The 22,534-nt window shown below is 42.1% G+C and overlaps 2 protein-coding genes across 2 annotated transcripts; both read left to right on the top strand.

Annotated features, from left to right (window-relative positions):
- Positions 1-941: 941 nt before the first annotated feature.
- On the top strand, positions 942-6,331 carry LOC308080469 (leucine-rich repeat-containing protein 3-like; the record flags this gene model as incomplete). The annotated part of the gene is made up of 3 exons (XM_080422366.1): positions 942-1,307; positions 4,598-4,831; positions 6,107-6,331. The coding sequence occupies 3 exons, from the start codon at positions 942-944 to the stop codon at positions 6,329-6,331; spliced, it is 825 nt and encodes a 274-aa protein (XP_080278492.1).
- Positions 6,332-20,049: 13,718 nt separating this feature from the next.
- On the top strand, positions 20,050-22,236 carry LOC308080470 (lactosylceramide 1,3-N-acetyl-beta-D-glucosaminyltransferase A-like; the record flags this gene model as incomplete). Its single annotated transcript, XM_080422367.1, has 3 exons — positions 20,050-21,029; positions 21,177-21,200; positions 22,017-22,236. 3 exons carry the CDS (start codon positions 20,050-20,052, stop codon positions 22,234-22,236), a joined length of 1,224 nt encoding a protein of 407 aa, XP_080278493.1.
- Between the last annotated feature and the right edge of the window lie 298 nt (positions 22,237-22,534).

Raw genomic sequence — 22,534 nt, forward strand, 5'->3', positions numbered from 1 at the left:
TCTTGGTTCCGCACTTTGCTGGGGACCCCTTCTCAAGCTGGGAACGCCTCTGTGTCATTTTAGTCGTTGCTATATATATATATATATATATCGCTGTCGCCGGGCAGAAACCTCTCATCTGTTTGTGTTTTTTCATAAATTAACGCCCTATAGTTGATCACACTACAGCGTCGCACAAAAGAACCATCAAAAGTACAGTAGCAGATCTGCAAGCTCGTTGTGAGCTTGCAGATCTGCTACTTTTGCAGAATTTGAATCCTGAAAAGTCACAGTTCTGGACATGTAAAGTTTTCCAGAAAACTGAGGATTTAGAAGGCTTTTTTTAGAATCGATCTCAGGTCTTAATGGGTTAAATAAAGGTCTACCATACCTTACCTCTACGCCCCACCCGGCCGTAACCCCCCCCACCCACCCAATAAAAATGAAACATTAGCTACAGTGGTGGAAAGTAACTAAGTACATTTACTTAAGTACTGTACTTAAGATTTTTTTTTAGGTATTTGTACTTTACTTGAGTATTTCCACTTTCCAATACTTTTACTTCCACTCCACTATATCTTGGATACAAATATTGTACTTTTACTCCACTACATTTATTTGAAAACTTTAGTTACTTTGCAGATATAAATTATTACATTAAAAAACATACATTAACCAGTTCAGCCCTATGTTATACCTAGGCTATTTGAAAATAGCCGATCTACAAGGTCACAACGCGTCGCGATGCGACGCGTTGTGACCTTGTGAGCTTGTAGATCTGCTATTTTCAAGCATTTCAGTACTTTTGGTACTTTAAGTCCATTTTGATACCAATACTTTTGTACTTTTACTCAAGTAAATTTTTAATTCCGGACTCTTACTTGTAACAGAGTACTTGATACTTTTACTTAAGTAAAACATTTGAGTACTCTTTCCACCACTGTATAACGGGGCCAACACTAATGGGAGCTTCTCAGGTAGTCTCAGGGCCATTCACTGGACCCGGGTCTCTGGCCGCTAGCTTCGTGGTGGGAGGAGCGCTGTGGTGGCTCCTCCTGTCGGTGGCGACGACGTCGACCCTGGACGCCTCCGCCGCGTGCCCCAAGAGCTGCCACTGTTCGGAGCGCGGCGGCGCCGTGGTGGTGCAGTGCACGTCGCGCAACCTGGAGCGCATCCCGGCCGACCTGCCGCGGGACACCGTGGTCCTGCTGCTCTCGTCCAACCGCATCCGCCACATCCCCGGCCACGCCTTCAAGGACCTGCCGCGCCTACGGGAGCTGGACCTCTCCTACAACGCCATCGAGAGCGTGGAGGCCGAGGCCTTCCAGGTACTGTAGGAACTGTCACGATTATGACATTTAGCTTGACGATTAACTCTTTTACCGCCATGGACGCGTTTTCGAGTCAATTGGTACTTGGTCCACATGGCCAATGACGCGCTAGACGCATGTAAAGAAAAAGAAAGAGAAAAAAAAGAAAATGCTGCTCCATTCACTTCCCTGTTAAAATATTAGGGAAATATTCTGTATCTCGGCTCCTGTGTTTTAATATGTATTTTTGGCAAAACATGCTATTTTCAACTTGCCGCAACTATGGAACGGATTACCGTGTTCGGAATTTTTTTCCCCCAAAATTCTACGAGACCCTTGTGCGTGTAATGAGGGGATCACCGTGCGGACAGCGTTCACAGAAAATATTCCATGATTATTATTTTTTTAAACACTAGTTTTCCCTGGCAGCCTGGCACTGAGGTTAAAGAGCTAATTGTCTCTCAAATAATTGTGATTGACGATTTAATCGTGTTTCTGTCAACGAACATCGGAACATGATGAATAAAAATTACATCCCTTGTAAACCGGCGGGGCTCAGTAGGTCTTTTGTATAAAAGTATCGTTTTTGAACGCGTCGGAGGCGCGCCGTCTCAAGCGAACTTGAGCCACGAGAGGCACCACGAGCGAGCTAAAGCGAGCGAGTTGCCATGCCGAACGTTGCGACGTTCGCTTGAGCCCACTCAGCGCTTGTCCGAGTCATGCACAGTACAGAATGGTAAATCATGTTTTGGAGTGAGCTCTGCTGCCCCCCGGGTAGGTCAGTATCTCACCTACTTAGCCCAATCAATAGTCTGATTAAATGTAAAATACATTTTATTTCAAAGGGCCAAGTCTACACAGTTTGTTTTGTGTCTCCAGCAGAGTTTTTAGTGTCTCTATCTCTCTGGAAGAGGTTGCACATGAACTCTGCAGCCAGCCGCACTGAGGCGCTCCAACACAAACAATACCAATACAAAGACGAGGAATAAGAAGAATAAAGTGGAAGTTACGTGTGGTTGCAGGTGTAGACTTGGCCAAAAAACAATTTAAAACATTTTTGGCCATTTAAAAAAAATAATAAAAAATAAATAAATCCGACTAGATTCGACTAAGAGACACGCAGTCGACTCGGACCCCCCAGCGACTAACCAGTCGACTAGGGGCATTGTGTTTCTGCAGGTAAACACCACCACACTAACTCCGGTGGCTGCTGGTATAGAGGGAAATGGTGGGTAAAAAAAATAAAAATATTGTTTTGTTACGTAAACACAGGAGAAAGTTACACACTAAAGGCCCTTACACACCGGGGGCGAATTTTTCATGCGAATAATACGTTTTTTTTTAAAAACCTTATAAAGTCAATGCAAGCTTCCATGGAGCGAAAAAGCAAAAAAGCGTCTTTTAATTATTCGGAACGAGTCCGAATTGTGCGTATTTTCGCATAATCGCCGGTGTGTAATGACCTTAAGGCTTTAAGCCAGGTTGAAAGTGTTCAAAACGAGCAAAACACAATGACGTTGAAACGTTTACTACTCCACTGCATCTCAGAGATAAATATTGTACTTTTACTCCACTACAATTATTTGAAAACGTTTAGTTACTAGTTACTTATAGATTTGGATTATTATTACAAAACAGACATTAACCATTTCAGCCCTGTATACATTTCGGCCATTTGAAAATAGCCGATCTACAAGCTCACAATGCGTCACGATGCGACGCATTGTGAGCTTGTAGATCTGCTATTTTCAAAAGATTTGTATACATTATATTATACATTTGAAAACTTCCTTCTGCATAATGAGTACTTTTACTTACTATGTTGATGCCAATACTTTCATATTTTTACTCAAGTACATTTTTAATTACAAACTTTTACTAGAGTATTTCTACATTGCAAGTATTGATACTTTTACTTAAAGGACGACTTCACCCATTTTCAACCTATCTTCATATAATAGGTCCTCACTAATGCTCATGATAAAATGATTTAAAAAAATCCTACTTGATCTGTGTCTCATAGGAGGGCTGTGGACAGTCCAGAAACTGTCTACCAGTGACATCATCGTTAGGCAGGATTTTTTTTTCTCCAAAAAGATTAACATTTTTTTATTCAGATTTTTTTTTTTTAAGTTATGGTTTCTTATATAGGGCTATGCACATGTGTCATGTGACACTGGCCAATCACAGTCCTGAATAGACTGTGATTGGACAATCACGGTGCAGGGTTAGGCGGGGTACATTTTTGGCCAATCACAGCGCAGGATTTGGTGTGCAAATATCCAAACCTCACATATAGGGGCGGTTTCACCGCCCAAAAATCACACCCAGTGTGAAGTGGGCGGTGTGGTCACAGTGGTCATCACAGTGATGGAAGTTCACTTAAAGAAAAGTAATATTGTGGACCAACCATTGTACACCCCTAACTTTAAAAAAACCATAAATGTGTTTTTTTTAAGTGCATAGTCCTATTTATAGGGCTATGCACATGTGTCATGTTTCACTAGCCAATCACAGTCCTGAATAGACTGTGATTGGCCAATCACGGTGCAGGGTTAGGGGGGTACACTGGTGGCCAATCACAGCGCAGGGTTGGGGGGTGCAAATGTCCAAACCTCACATATAGGGGCGGTTTCACCGCCCAAAAATTGTACCATTTTATCATGAGCGTTAGTGAGGATCACTTATATGAAGATAGGTTGAGTCGTCCTTTAAAGGAGAATTTTGGACTAAAGTTTTCTTACCTTTTCTATGACGTTATGATATCTTAGGATGAATGGTACAGTAGAAAATTTTCATAACTCCACCCCTGAGCCGCCACAGCTTAAAAGGTGCGCGGATAGGCCTTAGGTTAGATCACATATTTTAATAGCTTTTTATTTTTATTTTTTTGGTGAGATCTGACGTTCATAGTGACAAAACACTGTCCCCAAAAAAAAAAAAAAAAAAAAAAAAACAGAAGTCTCGCTAGACGAGATTGAAATCTCGAGATTTCAATCTTGTCTAGCGAGACTTCTGTTTTTTTTTTGTTTGTTTTTTTTTGTTGCATAGTGTTCTGTCACTATGAACGTCAGATCTTACCAAAAAAAGTTTTAAAAAAATCTATTCAAATATGTGATCTAACCTAAGGCCTATCCGCGCACCTTTTAAGCTGTGGCGGCTCAGGGGTGGAGTTATGAAAATGTTCTACTGTACCATTCATCCTAAGATATCATAACGTCATAGAAAAGGTAATAAAACTTTAGTCCAAAATTCCCCTTTAATTAAAAAAAAACATTTAGTACTTTTTTCCAACCACTGCTTCCCAGGGCACGTCGGAGAAGCTGAGGACGCTGGACCTGTCCAACAACCGCCTGAGCCGCGTGCCCAAGGAGACCTTCTCCAAGCTGCACGCCCGCATCCGCCTCTCCAACAACCCCTGGCACTGCGAGTGCTCCCTGCAGGAGATGCTGAGGGAGCTCCGCCTGGACCCCGAGACGGTCAACGAGGTCAGCTGCTCCACCTCCGTGCAGGAGGAGTACGCCGGACAGCCCGTCATCCAGGTACAGTGGTGGAGAAAAAAAGTACTCAGATTCTTTACTTAAGTAAAAGTGCTAATACTGGAATATAGAAATACTCTGTTACAAGTAAAAGTCCAGAATTCTAAATTTACTTGAGTAAAAGTACAACAGTATTGGCATCAAAATGTACTTAAAGTACCAAAAGTAAAAGTACTTAAAGCCAAAAAATTACTTATTTTCCATCAATTGCACACCCCATGAAGCCTTGAATTCATGTTTTTATTTTGTTTTTTTGTGGTATTCCTAAGCCAATAATTTGATGACCGGGTGTGTATCCGGTAGGAGACACACATAATCTATAAATAAATCCATGGATTCAAGGCTTCATGGGGTGTGCAAATGATAGAAAATAAGTAATTTTTTGGGTGAACTACTCCTTTAAGTATATGAAAATAGCAGATCTACAAGCTCACAACGCGTGAGCTTGTAGATCGGCTATTTTCAAATAGCCGATGTATAAATTAGGGCTAAAGTGGTTAAAGTATGTTTCATTATATCATAATTTATACCAGAAAAGTAACTAGTAACTAAAGTTTTTAAATAATTTCAGTGGAGTAAAAGTACAACATTTGTCTCTTTGAGATGTAGTGGAGTAGAAGTAAAAGTCCTGAAAATGGGAAATACTCCAGTAAAGTAATAATTCCTCAAAAGTGTACTTAAGTACAGTACTTGAGCAAATGTCCTTAGTACATACTTTACACCACTGATATGTACCGTGTTGTATATATGTCGTTGCTGTGGTTGGGGCGGAAAACCCCTTATCTCCATACTCTAAACATTTTGTGTTTCTTCGTAAATGAACCCATTAACACATTGCCTACCAAGGACGTGAATATTCGTCCTCCACCGAAGAAGAGTACACCCAGAAATCACGTGATCACAAAAACAAAAAAGCTATAGTTTCCATTCATGCTAAAGGATTTATAAAAGTCATGTAAAAGTCATATAAAAAAATATGGTGCAATAACTTTTTTGGGGTTTTCTGTTATTTTTGGCCAAAAGAAACCACATTGAACTGGCCATAGCTCTGGAATGGCCATTTTCTACACAAAAAAAAATAGCAGATTTACAAGGAAAATTAATGGTTTCTGGTACTCTTTTTCTTAATCCCAGTGCGTTGCTACCTGCCGATGACTCTTTTTTTTCTCAGTTTTATCATTTTACCCATGAAATCTAAACGTAACGTTACTACAAAATTTCCCGAAACAAACAAAACTAAACTAAACTATCTAAACTGTCCGTCCGTCCACCCCTCAGGTCCTGGACGCAGGGATCAACCTGTGCAACTTCCACCACAAGACCACGGACGTGGCCATGCTGGTGGCCATGTTCTGCTGGTTCTCCACGGTGATCGCCTACGTCATCTGCTACGTCCGGCACAACCAGGAGGACGCCCGCCGCCACATGGAGTACCTCAAGTCACTGCCCGGCGCCTCCCACATCGGCGGCAAGGACTACGACACCGCTAGCAGCGTGGTCTAGTAGCGCGTTGGTGGATCCCCAACCTTTCTAAAGGTTTCATGACATCAACATTTCTATTTCTTCAATTTCTTTTTTTTGGGGGGGGGGGGGGGTATTACACCCGGTTTTCTGAATAATTAGGCTCAGAAAAGTGCTGTGATTGGCCCGTGGACTTTGACGTCACAGTCCATTAATCCCGCCCCCTGTCCTCCCCGCCCCTCCCTTCCCCGGTCCTTCTCCTTTGGGGGGGGCGATGATTGACAGGCAAAATCCCTCAACAGCGACACCCGCAGGCAAATAGGTTTTCTTTTTCATTGCAGCTGAGAAGGCCTCAGAACACAGAGAGAAAAAAAAAGTGCCATGGCTCACTGGAGTGGATTTTTCAGTTAAAACCTTTTAATACACGTTTGAAGGACTACGATGAAGACTTTTAATGTTTTGTATGTTTTGTTCTAACTCTAAGGATCCCCCAGTTTGATGTGCATTATTATACCGTGTTTTTTAATCTCCGGGACCCCAAGAATGGACACTGCAAAAATCGTGAGAGTGTACAAAGCATCTGGACCCCATCGGTGGTCCCCGGAACCCAATGTTCAGGAACAGTGATCTAGCCCAGGGGTCTTCAACGTTTTCAGCCCAAGGACCCCCTAGCTGAGAGAGCGATGAAGCAGGGACCCCCTCTATATTGTACACAATTGTGTTTCAAATTCAAAAAAATAGCCGAAAAATAGCAAAATAGCAGATCTACAAGCTCACAACGCCTCGCGCTGCGAGGCGTTGTGAGCTTGTAGATCGGCTATTTTTGGCTAAAGTTCTCCTCAGAAAAGGGATGCTAGGGTTCAAGTGGTTAAGGTAAAAAAAAAATCATATCACACAAAGATTTGGCGGACCCCCTGTAGTACCTCTGAGGACCCCCTAGGGGTCCCGGACCCCCTGTTGAAGACCCCTGATCTAGCCGCACTGATGTTTCCGAAACTTTTTTAGCTCGAGACCCAAAAGAGAAATTTGATGTCTCCCCAGGACCCAAACTATAGTGGAAACAGCAGATCGGCTATTTTCACTACGTCGTACACATTCGTTTTCTGATTTATTGAAATTCTTTGATTTTTTATTTATTTATTTATTCATGAAATTATTTTTAAAAATCATTGAATTTGTTTTTAATTCATGAAAAAACATTTTTTTAATGGATTTTTCAAATGTTTTGAAATAATAATTAAAAACAAAATGTACAGTAGGACACAAAAAATAAAGGGGTATTTACTTGTGACCCATAGATGTGTCGCCGACGCAGTATTTGGGAAACAGTGGACTCTAGTGGTATAGTGTGTGTGTGTGAGTGCATTATGTAGCAAAGTAGCCTGTAAACCCAGAATCCTATAATATCTCCCTTGGCCAGCAGGGGGAGGGATTCCTCTTTAGTTCATCGGTATGTTATGTTTGGTTTCCCATTGACAAATCTGGGTTCAAATCCAGGTATAGTCACAGTACAGTACATTGGCGCTGTGACCCGTATGAGGTTTCCCTAGGTCAGTGGTTCTCAAACCTTTTCGTGTCAAGGACCCCCCAAATTATATATATTTGGGCGAGGACCCCCATCTCAAAATATTTTGTTCCAGGGACACCCAGAAGCAAAGATTTGAGTTACAAATATTCGCTTTAAAAATGAGATTTTCTCTCACGTTCAAAAATAGCAGATCTACAAGGTCATAGCTATGAGCTTGTACATCTGCTATTGTTGAATAGCCAAAGTATAAATAAAGAGGTTCAAATGATTGTGACGCTTTATTAACACATTTTGCTGGGGACCCCCTGGTACCCCCCCCCCCCCAAGGACCCTCCCCAGACCCCACTTTAATAACCACTGACCTAGGTTCACTGATTCATAGGTTCAATATTTGTTTTGCGCCCCCCATCCAGTTATTACACTTGTTATTACATACATAAGAATTTACTGTATGAATTTATGTTGCTGCTGGGTCTGAGTTAAGATTTTTGTTTAGATTAACGACGTACGTTATGTTTTTATTATCATGTGTGTGTGTGTGTGTGTGTGTGTGTGTGTGTGTGTGTGTGTGTGTGTGTGTGTGTTTTTGCCCCATTATTAACGTTTCAACACTAAAGATTAAATTCACACATGGATGAAAAGACAGTGTCCCTTATAGGGTTGAGTTTTACTTCAGTTCACTTCAAAGATCCATACACACACAAGAGATGATATATAGCTAAAAATCTAAAATTCCCGGTTGTAATGGGTTAATGTCACTAGACCAAATGTATGTGTTAAAGGGATAGTTAACCCAAACAATTTTTTTTTATCAATTACAAACCCCATGAAGCCTTGAATTCATGTAGATTTTTTAGTTTTTGTCACATTCCTAAGCCAATAATTTGATAACCGGCGGAAAGATGCTAATGTCTCCGGTATAGGAGACTCAAAGTTGACACTTTGAGTCTCCTATACCGGAGCTGCCGCTGGTCCTTGGAATGCGACAAAAACAAAAAAAAACTCTCCATGAATTCAAGTCGCCATGGGGTGTGTAATCGATAGGAAAAAAAGTCATTTTGGGGGTGAACTATCCCTTTAACCACTAGGTTAAAACATTGAAATAATTTGGAACATTTTAGCATCTCTAACAAGCTCACAGCGCATCGCCACGCTTTTATGAGCTTGTAAATCTGCAGTTTTCTTCCACTATTCCTCGTACAGTGAAGTATACAGTGACTATTATGACTTTGCAATACGTCTCATGTCGGGTGGAAACCTCATTATGTCCAAAAGTGTTGCTTTTCAGGATTCAAAAGCATTAAAAATAGCAGATCCACAAGCTCGAAAGGCGGAGCTTGTGGATCGGCTATTTTTGATGCTTTACGGAAAAAAAACTAAAAGAAAAAATATGGAGATAAAGAGGTTTCTGCCCGCCGACAGCAATGAATAGCTATAGGTACCATGCAGAAGGTGGGAAGAAGCTCTATTCATGTCCAAAGCTTAGACTTAAAGGAAAGATAGCGAACACAATTCCTGTGGCCCCCGGAGAGTAAATAGCACCAAGCTGTTTTAACCCATTAAGACCGGGAACGCATCTGTGTGGCCTTTTTTAGATTTCTTTGGGCTATTCAAAAAAATAGCAGGTATACAAGCTCGTAGCGCGGCACCGAGTGCCGCGCTACGAGCTTGTAGATCTGCCATTTTTTTAAAAAAATCGTGAAAACGTGTGCAAATCTTTGGATATATATATTTTTTTAAGCGAACATTTTTAACTGATTTTACAAATTCTGGGGGTCCCTGGAACAAAAATATTTTGAGATGGGGGTCCACGGCCTAATACATGTCATTTTGGGTGGTCCTCGACATGAAAAAGTTTGAGAACCACTTACAGCAACATACGTTTTTCCTAAAAATAATATGTTGGATTTAGACGATATTTGTAGAATCCCCCAGAAGCAAAGATTTGAGTTACAAATGTTAGCTTTCAAATATATATATATATAAAAGATTTGCAAAAATGTTCACGATTTTTTTCCTTCTAAATAGCAGATATACAAGCTCATAGCGCGGCACTCGGTGCCGCGCTATGAGCTTGTATATCTGCTATTTTTTAATAGCCCAAAGAAATCTAAAAATTACACACAGACGCGTCCCAGGTCTTAATGGCTTAAGAGATAAGTGTGCGCCATAATGAGGAAAGCGGGCCATGAATGGCCTTCATGAAGCTCTACAAAATGATGACCTTTTACAAAATAGACAAGGGAAGAAAGGCCAATCAACCTGAGCATACAGAGATACAATCTCCAGAGCTCCATTACACAGATTTCCCTATGGAGTCACAATGACATGTTCATTGATTTAGTATGACGCTCCTCCACTATTAAGGCTGGCATGATCGTGACTTTTTTAGTCGACTATTTATTGCCATACGGATAAATAATTGAGATTAATGAGTTAGTTGTGTGTTTGGCATTGCACATTGAAAAAAATAAAGAATTAAATTACATTTCTGTTAGGCTCTTTTAGGCTTTTTAAAACATGAATTGCACAGGGCAGACAATGACGAATAACTTAAATATACGAAGAATGACAATGACAATGACCAATAAATACAAAAAAAATGCTATTAAACATTTAAAAATAAATCACAATTTTTTAACGGTTCCCTGTTTCAAATGGACCCTTACAGGTCTGTAACTCTGAGAGTGTACAAATGGAACCAAATGGACCCTTACAGGTGTGTAACTCTGAGAGTGTACAAATGGAACCAAATGGACCCTTACAGGTCTGTCACTGGACCCTTACGGGTCCATTTGGTTCCAATTGTACACTCTCAAGAGTTATGGTGGTCCTTGAAAATAAAAGGTTTGTACAGCAGACGTGAAGCCCACATTAACCAGTTCTGACAGTGTGATAAAAACAGGTTCCGGAAACGGTTCCTCAATGTTGGATCCGGTTCCAACCAGTTCCGGATCCCAACCCTATAAGGCCTATAGGCCTCATCCCCACTATGGTCGAGTCATGACTATTCAGTCTGACTTATTTAGCTGCAAAAATAAATTCATTAACACAACTGTGGTGGTTTGGAGATGGTCTGGTCGCTCTGCTATTGACGCATTTATGCCGCACATTGTGAGCTTGTAGATCTGCTGTTTTCGCTATATGCGCCATTATGACGAGGTAGCCCTGTAAAGGGGGCTTAAGTAGTTAAAGCGTGCTGAATATCATGGCGAGACAGCTTTCAATCGATAGGCCTAAATAATTCAACAAACCCCTAATTCAAGCAATCCAATATGGATTATTCGGTTTTTTTAATGGCGTTCTTATTGAATTACTTGGGAGACGGGACAGCGGAGACGGACAGCAAAGTGAACGTTTGGGGAGGGAGGGGGGGGTGGGGGGTCTTGACATCCAGGCCCCCGTGGGAACTTCTAATAAAATGCACTGAATCGTTTTCACATCCTCAGGCTTTAGACCCTATAATCATTTATCATTTAGACGTTATCTCGCGCAGCGTTGGTCCATTGAGGGCTTTTGAATGATAAGGATAAGGATAATTCCTTTTAACAGGACTTTCATGAAAGTCCTTGCGGGCTTGTTTCCAATTAGGGGTTAAGAGTCTTGCTCAGGGACAAATTTCATTTCATCGACTCATATGCTGCCGTGGCCTGGAATCGTACCTGGGGCAACCAGGGCCTCTGGCTCCCTAGGCGGGCTCACTAACCACTCAGCTATGGCCGCCCCATGAGGCATTGTCCACCAGCGAGCGATCTTCATCTTCACCACGCGGCACCGAACGCCGGCATAATATTCAAGTTTTAAAGCTAATTAACCCATTTAGACCGGGGAAAGCGTCTTGTGGCATTTTTAGACTTATTTGGCCATTCAAAAAAAAGAGCAGATTGACAAGCTCATGCATGGCGCGGCACTCGGAGCTTGTAGATCTGCTATTATTTGGGGAAATCGTGAAACTTTGTGTTTTAAAGCAACATTTTTTACTCCGATCTGTGCTTCTGGGGGGGGGTCCCTGGAACACCATATTTTGAGATGGGGGGGGTCGGCGGCCAAATACATATAATTTTGGGGGTCCGTGACATGGAAAAGTTGGAGCACCACTGATATAGCAACATACCGTTAGGATATTTTTAGATATGTATTTGGCTGCGGACCCTCATCTCAAGATGTTTTGTAACTCAACGCAAAGCTTTGAGTTACAAATGTTCGCTTAAAATATACATATTCACAGATTTGCACGCATTTTAACGATTTTTCAAAAATAGCAGATCTACAAGCTCATAGCGCGGCACTCGCTATGAGCTTGTAGATCTGCTATTTTTGAAAAGCCAAGGAAATCTAAAAATGACAGAGATGCGTTCCCGGATTGAATGGCTTAAAGTGGAGAAAGAGAGAAATAAGTGTGTTTGTCCGGGAGGGACAAGGTTTTAGTTTGCGCGGTAACGAAACATAAAAGTGACGTGCTAATAAACAAGAATATACAAAAAAACAAACCCATCAATCCAAGTTTGTGTTGGTTAACGTAAAACAAGACCCAAAATGTCTCATTAGCTCTCGACCTTTGTCCGAGAAAAAAAAAAGGTCCTTCCAGACATGCAGCGGAGACGACTTTCTCGCATGGCAGCCCCGCTCGCTCTCGCCTTTCTTGTCTCTGTGTCCCTGTCTGAAATAAAGCATAAAACGCCCCAAAAATAAAACTATAAAAGAAGAAAAAAGAAAATCATTATACGAGAAAACGGGGAGGGTTTGGGAAATCGTCGTCTGTCGGAAGTTGTGCGGAAGCTAAATAATTGCTTTGGGCCTCGGATAACTTTTTCCGCTTACAAAAACCTCAAAACTTAAAAGAAAATAGATTTCAGAGAGAAAACCTTTTTTATCTCGCAAAAGATATAGCGAACATCGTGGTCTGTGTAGCCTATTCACCGCTGGGATCTTTGAACACAGTGTTCGGAGGAGACGCTAGCATAGACTGTAGGTTCGCTACTCCTTTGGGCTTCTGGTGGAGATAGGGATTTGAATGGCAGTGCATCTCTGCATTTCATACACAGCCTTTGTGATATTTTCTCGCGTGGCCCCCAATTATTGTGGTAAAACTTGGTCTAGTTTCAATATAAGGGCCCCGTAACATCCATTGCATAATGGGCTGTATATATGTTAGCCTGGCATTGCCAGACTGATGACGTGGATTCACTCGCACGTTCCTCCACACGGTATCAGTCTGGACCATAGGCAGAAAGTATGAGAAATCAGAAAATGACCGGACCAATCAGTGACTGCGTTGCAACTGCTTTCCGTACAACAGTGAAAAGCAGACCCTGATTGGTGGAAAGTAACTAAGTACATGTATTCAAGTACTGTACTTAACATATGTAAACTCTCCCCCCCCTCCCTCCCTCCCTCTCTCCCTCCCTCTCTCGCTGTATCTTATCTTTGCATACCTCACATGTTATGCTCCATCCAGGGGAATGTGTGATGGTGTGCTGCTAACAGAGCATTGTGTGAGGTGTTGTTTTGTGATGGTGTGCTGCTGTAACAGTGCATTGTGTGAGGTGTTGTTTTGTGATGGAGTGCTGCTATAACAGTGCATTGTGTGAGGTGTTGTTTTGGGGAACGTGTGATGATGGCCAGAGCCTCCCGATAGATAGATAGATAGCGCTGTTGAGTTGTGCTGAGGGCCTGAGGCTGTATCTGCCAAACAGTGGTGTAAAGTAACTAAGCACATTTACTGAAGTACAGTACGTTTACTCAAGTACAATTTTGAGGTACTTTTACTTTACTAGAGTATTTCCAATTGTCTATACTTTTACTTCTACTCCACTGCATCTCAGAGGCAAATATTGTACTTTTACTCCACTACAATTATTTGAAAACTTTAGTTACTAGTATACTTTGCAGATATAAATGATTATATTATGAAACACACATTAACCACTTTAGCCTTATTCTATACATAGGCTATTTGAAAATAGCCGATCTACAAGCTCACAACGCGTCGCGATGCGACGCGTTGTGAGCTTGTAGATCTGCTATTTTCAAACATTTTAGTACTTTTACTTTTGATACTTTAAGTATATTATGAGGCCAATACTTTTGTACTTTTACTCAAGTAACATTTTGAATACAGCTAGGCCTTTTACTTGTAACAGAGTATTTTTATATTGTGGTATTGCTATTTTTACTTAAGTGAAATATGTGAGTACCTCTTCCCCCCACTGATACCGCTGGAGTTGTGCTGAGGGCCTGAGGCTGTATCTGCCAAGACAATACCGGATATAGAGCATCGCAGTTCCCGCCCACTTCCTGGTTTTTCCTGGTGCCGGAAGAAAAAACTCAATGCATTTTTCCCATTGACATTTCCAAAAATATTTATATCAATTAATTTAAGCCTAGAATCAAGCCAATAAAACATGACCATCATCATGACCATAAAACGTTTTTTTCTGTGATTTTTTTTTATTTTATATTTAATTATATGATATACTATATTTAATAAATACCCTTTGTTTTGCCGTTTTAAAATAAAATAATCACACAATCAAACGTTTTATGGTCATGATGATGGTCATGTTTTATTGGCTTGATTCTAGGCTTAAATTAATTGATATAAATATTTTTGGAAATGTCAATGGGAAAAATGCATTGAGTATTTTGCGGTGGAACCCGGAAGGGGCGGGAACTGCGATGCTCTATTCCCCCAGAAGAACTCCCCCCGCTGGCATTGTTGAGCAGCGTTGCCATGTCCGCTTACTATAAGCCACTTTGGGCTTGTTTTTCTGTAAAGTTGCTTGTAAATATTTGGTTGCGTTTTTTTTTTTTTTTGCTTATTTGGGCTTGTTTCCTAATGTTGTTTGAACCAGTGGTTCTCAAACGCTTTCATGTCAAGGACCCCCAGATTGATATGTAGGCTATTTGACTGCTGACCCCCCCATCTAAAAAAATAAATACAATATTTGTTTAGTTAAAATGCTAATAAAAAAAAATATTCCAAATATGAAACTGTTTTTCTCAAGATTTTTGTTTTTTATCTACGTGCGTGCGTGCATGCATTTTGTTTTCTGTCTGCTTGTTTCTCTCACTCAATCTGGCAACACTGTTGCTGTGCTGCTGCTGGTTGGCTGATTGATCCAGAGAGAGAAGTAAGGGACTCCTCCTGAACGGATGAACGGTGGTACACCACTGCTTCCATTAGTTACAGAAGTAAGGGACTGCTGAACGGATGAGCAGTTAGTATGGTACTATTAAGTAAAAGTACCAATACTGCAATGTAGAAGTAGGCTACTCTGTTACAAGTAAAAGTCCATAATTAAACATTTACTTGAGTAAAAGTACAAAAGTATTGGTATCAAAATGTACTTAAAGTACCAAAAGTTAAAGTACTAAAATGTTTGAAAAAAGCAGATCTGCTATTGTAGAACAATAGCAGTTCGTTGTGGAGCTTGTAGATCGGCTATTTTCAAATAGCCTACGTATAAAATAGGGCTAAAGGGGTTAATGTATCCTTCATAATATCACAATGTATATCTGCAAAGTAACTAGTAACTAAAGTTTTAAAATAATTGTAGTGGAGTAAAAGTACAATATTTGCCTCTGAGATGTAGTGGAGTAGAAGTTAAAGTATAGACAATTGGAAATACTCCAGTAAAGTAAAAGTACCTCAAAATTGTACTTAAGAACAATACTTGAGTAAATGTACTCAGTTACTTTACACCACTGCTTACTGTACTGTCCTACAGCACTGGTCACAGCGCGTCACTTGGTGCCACGCTGTGAGCTTGTACATCTGCTATTCTTGAACATTTTCGAAACATTCTGAACGTTTTAGAATAAGTTTGAATAATTTCGTGGTTTTTTTTTTAACAAAATTCTTCTCTTCATGGGGGTCCCTGGCACAACACATTTTCAAATACATGTGATTTTGGGGGTATTTCACACAAAAAAAAGTTTGAAATGGCATTTGTAGAATCTGCTTTAGGTCTTAATGGGAAAATGTCCAGTGCCGTCCTTTAGCTGTGACCTGCAACTCTACGTCATTCTCTCTCTCTCTCTCTCTCTCTCTCTCTTTTCCATCTCTCTTTCTCTGCATGTTTGCAATGTAGAAGTACTCCATTACAAGTAATAGTCCGGAATTCAAAATTGACTTGAGTAAAAGTACAAAAGTATTGGTATCAAAATGTACTTAAAGTACCAAAAGTAAAAGTACTAAAATGTTTGAAAATAGCCGATCTACAAGCTCACAACGCGTCGCGACGCGTTGTGAGCTTGTAGATCGGCTATTTTCAAATAGCCTATGTAAAATAGGGCTAAAGTGGTTAATGCATGTTTTATAATGTAATAATGTATATCTGCAAAGTAACTAGTAACTAAAGTTTTCAAATAATTGTAGTGGAGTAAAAGTACAATATTTGCCTCTGAGATGTAGTGGAGTAGAAGTTAAAGTATAGACAATTGGAAATACTCCAGTAAAGTAAAAGTACCGTAAGTACAGTACTTGAGTAAATGTACTTAGTTACCTTACACCACTGTGCACATGCACACATACAGTACATGAACACTATTATCCACTCAGAGAGGGACGTATAGCAACATATTGACGCACGCGCGCGCACACAATTCATGATGACCCGCAGGGGGCACAAAACTCTGGCGTTTGGGATGTTCATGCTGCTCATCAACTCTGACATGTATCGCAGTGGTTCTCGACCAGTGGTCCGGGGACCACCAGTGGTCCTTGAGGGGGGGTTCCAGGTGGTCCCCAGCTAAATGATGGAGAGTCGGTAACCCAAATGGACCCTTATAGATCTTTAACTCTTGAGAGCGTAAAATTAAACCAAAATGGACGCGTAAGGGTCCATTTGGTTTCATTTTACGCTCTCAAGAGTTAATGTATTGTTAAACATCTGCATTACTTGATTAAAGAATTGTTTGATCGTTTGCCTGTTGTCTCTCCTATGGTACCAACATCAACACAGCATGGAATTGTGGACAAAATCGTATCCAACAATAACAAAATATTCGAGAGGCTAAATCTCATCAAACGGTGGTTCCGTGGCTCAAATGCAGAATAAATAATGGACCTTAATATGAAAAGGGTTGAAAACCAATGACGCATTGTACAAGCAGTGCATACTTACAGTAAAGGACGACTTCACCAATTTTTTACCCATCTTCATATAATTGGTCCTCACTAATAGTCATGATAAAATGGTGCCATTATTTTTTTCTACTTGGTCTGTGTCTGTGGACACTTCAGAAACCCACCTACCAGGGACATCCTCGTTTGGCAGATTTATTTTTATTTTTATTGTGAGAACTATGGCTTCCATTACAGCAAGCTAACTTTCCAGGAATAGAAAGTCTGCAGTTTCTATTAGCTTGGATTCCCCATCGCTGACGTCACTGGTAGGCGGGGTTTCTGAACTGTCCACAGCGCTCCTCTGAGACACAGACCGAGTAGACGGTGCCATATCTTATCTTATCTTATCTTACTATCTTACTACTATATAATTGACAAAAGCTCCGAAAGTTCGTCCGGGGTAAGCAAGCACAGGATCACTCCATTTGCCCCGAAACTTGCCACAGATTGTTGATCAGAGCTATGGCTATGTTTTAGGCATCTTACCCCACCTCGATCTGTGATCAGACTCTCGGCTTGATTGATTCTCTGATTTGCCTATCCTTTACCTACCCTCAGCCCGATATGACAGGGTGCCATAGCAACCATATACAGGAAGTTTGACCTCTTTATCACAATTACAGCAAACTCAAAGAGTGGCGGTGTACTAGCAGACATACCTGACCCACAGAAGGAGCCACTCTGCGTCAATCCATGCTACATGGACCCTGTGGGACAGCCAACCCTAACAGCCCCTGCATGGTCAATAACAGCTTCCCTAAAGACTTCTGTGACAACACTCGACTGCCTCATGATGGCCATGGTTGCCCAGGTTACCCAGGTTAGGGCCGCAAAGCAAAGCGGGGAGGGAGGAGAGGAGAGGAGAGGCCAGAGGGGTCGGACTTCGCATGACGTGTGTGCAGAGTGACTAGGCCAGTGCTGTCTGGACCAACCTCGGATCGGGCCCTACTGTAGATGTCAGGGCCGCGACATCTAGTTAGCATTATTATGAAGCGTTTTGGTCAGAATGAAAACCTGTGGCACATCGTCTAGCTGTTTTCTATGTTTGTGGGCTGCTCGCACGCACGCACGCACGCACGCACGCACACACACACACACACACACACACACACACACACACACACACACACACACACACACACACACACACACACACACACACACACACACACACACACACACACACACACACACACACACACACACACACACACACACACACACACACACACACACACACACAGATGGCGGAGGAAACCATGCAAGACACCAAGCTGCTCACCAGGAGCAATTAGGGGTTCAGTGTATTGCTTAACTTTTTAGTCCACTACAATTATTTGAAAACTTTAGTCACTAGTTACTTTGTATATTTTTACTTTTACTTTTGATACTTTAAGTACATTTCGATGCCAACGCTTTGGTACTTTTACTCAAGTACATTTTGAATTCAAGTATTTCTACATTGCAGTATTGATACTTTTACTTAAGTAAACAAATTGAGTACTTTTTTCCACCACTGCATAATACATATAGCCTACACACAGACATTGACACAGAGACACAGAGAGATATGCCATCATACTCACACCAATAAAGACATGGACTGAGACACACAGGAGCAGATATGGATATTAATACACATGCACACAATACAAGAGGTCACACAATTACTAATGTTCTACCAGCAGTCTCAGACTTTCAGTGACATTTTCAATATCGTTAGCCTCATAGCATAATTTCCTAATTCATATTTGTAAGGTTTTCAGAAGAGGAAAAAAAAAGAAGAATCACTATCTGCTTAACCCATTAAGACCTGGAACGCATTTCTGTGTCACTTTTTGATTTGAGCTAAAAAAGCATTATTTTACACTTCAGCTATTAAAAAATAGCAGATATACAAGCTCATAGCGCGGCACCGAGTGCCGCGCTATGAGCTTGAACAAACTATTTTGAGATGGGGGTCAGCGGCCAAATACATATGATTTTGGGGGTCCTTGACATGACAAAGTTTGAGAACCACCGATATAGAAACATACGTTTTTCTTAAGTATAAATAGCAGATCTACAAGCTCACAACGCGTCGCGATGCGACGCGTTGTGAGCTTGTAGATCTGCTATTTTCAAATAGCATAGGTATAAAATAGGACTAAAGTGGTTAATGTATGTTTTATAATGTAATACTTTATGTCTGCAAAGTAACTAGTAACTAAAGTTTTCAAATAATTGTAGTGGAGTAAAAGTACAATATTTGCCTCTGAGATGTAGTGGAGTAGAAGTAAAAGTATAGACAATTGGAAATACTCCAGTTAAGTAAAAGTACCTCAAAATTGTACTTAAGTACAGTACTTGAGTAAATGTACTTAGTTACTTTACACCACTGGCACTAAGGCACAATGAAGCAGCAGTGTTAGGAGAGTAGAGTTAGGCAGAAATGTCAATTTGACAAAAACATACTAACTTTTATGCTGTGACTAACAATATCAAAGATAATGCAAGATGTTCATTGGTCAATGATCAAGCTCTGTCTGCCTTACAAAGCTGAGTCTTTAATTGCCTACAGCAGTGGTTCTCAAAGTGGGGTCCAGGGACCCCCAGAGGCCTTGAGGGGGTTCCAGGGGGCCTGAGAGCGTGTGCCGGGTTTGATTCCTGAGCCTGGCGGCGGAATATTATTATTATTATTATGAAGCGTTTTGGTTAGAATGAAAACCTGTGGCACATCGTCTAGCTGTTTTCTATGTTTGTGGGCTGCTCACACTCACGCACGCGCACGCACATGCACACACACACACACACACACACACACACACACACACACACACACACACACACACACACACACACACACACAGCCCAAATTTGGAGTCATATGTTGTCTACTGACATCATAGATGAGTGACATCACACGCTTGGCCTATAAAGGTGAGAGAAACACTCTTTTAGCCGCCTAACGCACAGACAGTCAGACACCTAGCATCTCCACTGAGAAGACCAGAGGTAAGGTTATGTTCAGGATTTGTTTAATCAAGCGCCGTGCAATCAGCAGCGGTGCGCTGCTGATCGCCACGGCGATGCTGTTGGGTTTGGTTGGGTTGGCTGTAGCTGATGAGCGGGACGCCTTCTCCTTCCTCAAAAAAGGCCTTCACCGTCACACCCCAGGAGGCTGAGCGGTTCACTAACTTCACGTACCTGCTGGACCACCCAGACAAGTGTTCCGGAGAAGACGTCCATCTTCTCCTTTTCATCAAAAGCGCCCCCGCACACGCAGACCGGCGGGACGCCATCAGGTCCACCTGGGGCAACGAGACGTACATTCGGCGCTCCAAGGGAGTCACGGTCAAGGTTCTGTTCGCCTTGGGAGCGCCGAGCAACGGCAGGGTCCAGGAGGAGCTGGAGCGCGAGGACCGCCTCCACGGGGACCTGATCCAGCAGGATTTCACGGACTCGTTCCGAAACCTCACCCTGAAGGTTATCATGCAATTCCGCTGGGCACGCCAACGGTGCGCCCATGCGAGCTTCGTCATGACGGCCGACGACGACACTCTGGTCCACACTCCTAATCTGGTGGACCACCTGCAGGACGCGGCCCAGAGGAACGTCACCGACCTGTGGCTCGGCTATGTGATACGCGGATACGGGCCCATCCGAGACAGGAACAGCAAGTATTACTTGACCTACGAAATGTACCCGTGGTCGACCTTCCCCGACTACACGGCAGGGTCTGGGTACGTGGTTTCCAGGGACGTAGTGGAGAAGATCTACCAAGCCACTCTGAGCCTTAACGCCTCCATGCACATAGACGACGTGGTCATGGGTATCTGTGCCAACATCGTGGGCGTCACGCCACAGCATCACAACTTCTTTACATGGGGGTTCAAGGCGCCCTACCACCCGTGCATTTACAGGCAGATGATGAACTCGCACGGTCATCACGGCCAGGACATGTATGACCTCTGGAAGGCGGCGACGGACCCGCAGGTCCAGCAGATCGCCTCCAAGACAGACTGCAAGTCGGTGAAAATGGCTCTCCTGTGTAAGCCCAACAGGGATGAGCATAACACCTTCCCCTGTAGGGCAGCCTTTGTGTAGGATAGATTGTGGTTAAATGAATTAAATCAGGGGCAGTCCGGGCACTTAGGCTCTAATGTAGCCTGGATTAGCATATCGCAGGTTCGAGTCCCGTGCTGCGTGTCCCTCTCCATCTCTTCTTTTCCCCATTTGTTTTTCTCCAGGAGGTCCATACCGACTTCCATCCAGTGAGTTCCGGTAGGAGACACAAAGGAGACTCTTTGTGTCTCCTACCTCCATCTTACTATTTTTGGGCGGTGTAGCCGCCCCTATAAGTGGGCTTGGGACACCTCATTAGCTGTATTGTGATTGGCTCATTAGTACACCACTAGCTGTACTAACTACTACCTATGCTGAATAAAAATCATGAATTAAAAAAAGCAGTGACAGGCTGTGACTTTGTCACTTTTGGTGTCCAGTATCCAGTAAGAGAGGGGGCTGTAAACTATGGGTCAAGGTCAAGTCTATTAATATGTTCCAAACTGGGAAATTTATGTTACAGCAGATAATAATGCAAAACTCTAAAACACAGTAAACATACATAAACAAGACATGGACAGGGACAGTTTCAGTTTCAGCAAAAAGTTAAAAAAAAAGAGAAAAAAGCCCAGTGTTCTGAGAAAGGAAAGAAAAAGGTGGCTGGAAATATCAGGTGCCCACTGTTCCGGTTACCAAGTGTGGGCGACCAAGGGGACAGGGAATGTCACATTCTGGGGAATTAAATGCTTTAAAAGACAACCAGTCAGTAAAGACAAACAAAAAATACATTTTAACCCATTAAGACCTGGAACGCATCTGTGTAACTTTTTGATTTGAGCTAAAAAGCATTATTTTACACTTTGGCTATTCAAAGCAGATATACAAGCTCATAGTGCGGCACCGAGTGCCGTGCTATGAGCTTGTTATTATAATAAGCATTAGTGAGGACTATTCATATGGAGATGGGTTGAAAATGTCTGAAGTCGTCCTTTAATGTGGACATTAAGGTCTTTACCCTACAACAGGAAGCAGCCCCCCCCCCCTAGGGTCAACGACTTATCCCTCTGCGTCCACATCACTGAGAAACTCATCTGCGGTGAGGAATGCATCTATTATCGCATGGTGACTGAAGAACTGTGGTGTATGGGCCCCAATGAAGGTCCTAAAGGTCCCTCTACAGAGATACCGCTGAGAGCACCCTACCTGGCTGCTTCACTGCCTGGTACGGCAACTGTACTGACCTGACCTGAACTGCAAAGAAATGCCAGGGATTAGATACTGTATATCTATGTCTGGGAGAGAACGAGAGAGACTAGAAAAAGTGCTCCTCGGAGCCCAGGTCTACTAGCGGCTTGTTATAGCACCACCATGAGGCTGATTTGAAAATTTTCAAGTGGCACGTCTTCCTCAGCCTAGGGAATCTACGTGCAAAAGTTCACGGAAATCGCATGCTGTGTTCATGATTTGAGTCTCGCGTAGCCAGACAACTATTCCACAATCTCTGAATGCTATATAGAGTCTGGAACTACACCTCCCGAAATCC

The sequence above is a fragment of the Gymnoscopelus braueri genome (genome assembly GCF_963280865.1).
Source record: "Gymnoscopelus braueri genome assembly, chromosome: 24".
NCBI lineage: Eukaryota > Metazoa > Chordata > Actinopteri > Myctophiformes > Myctophidae > Gymnoscopelus > Gymnoscopelus braueri.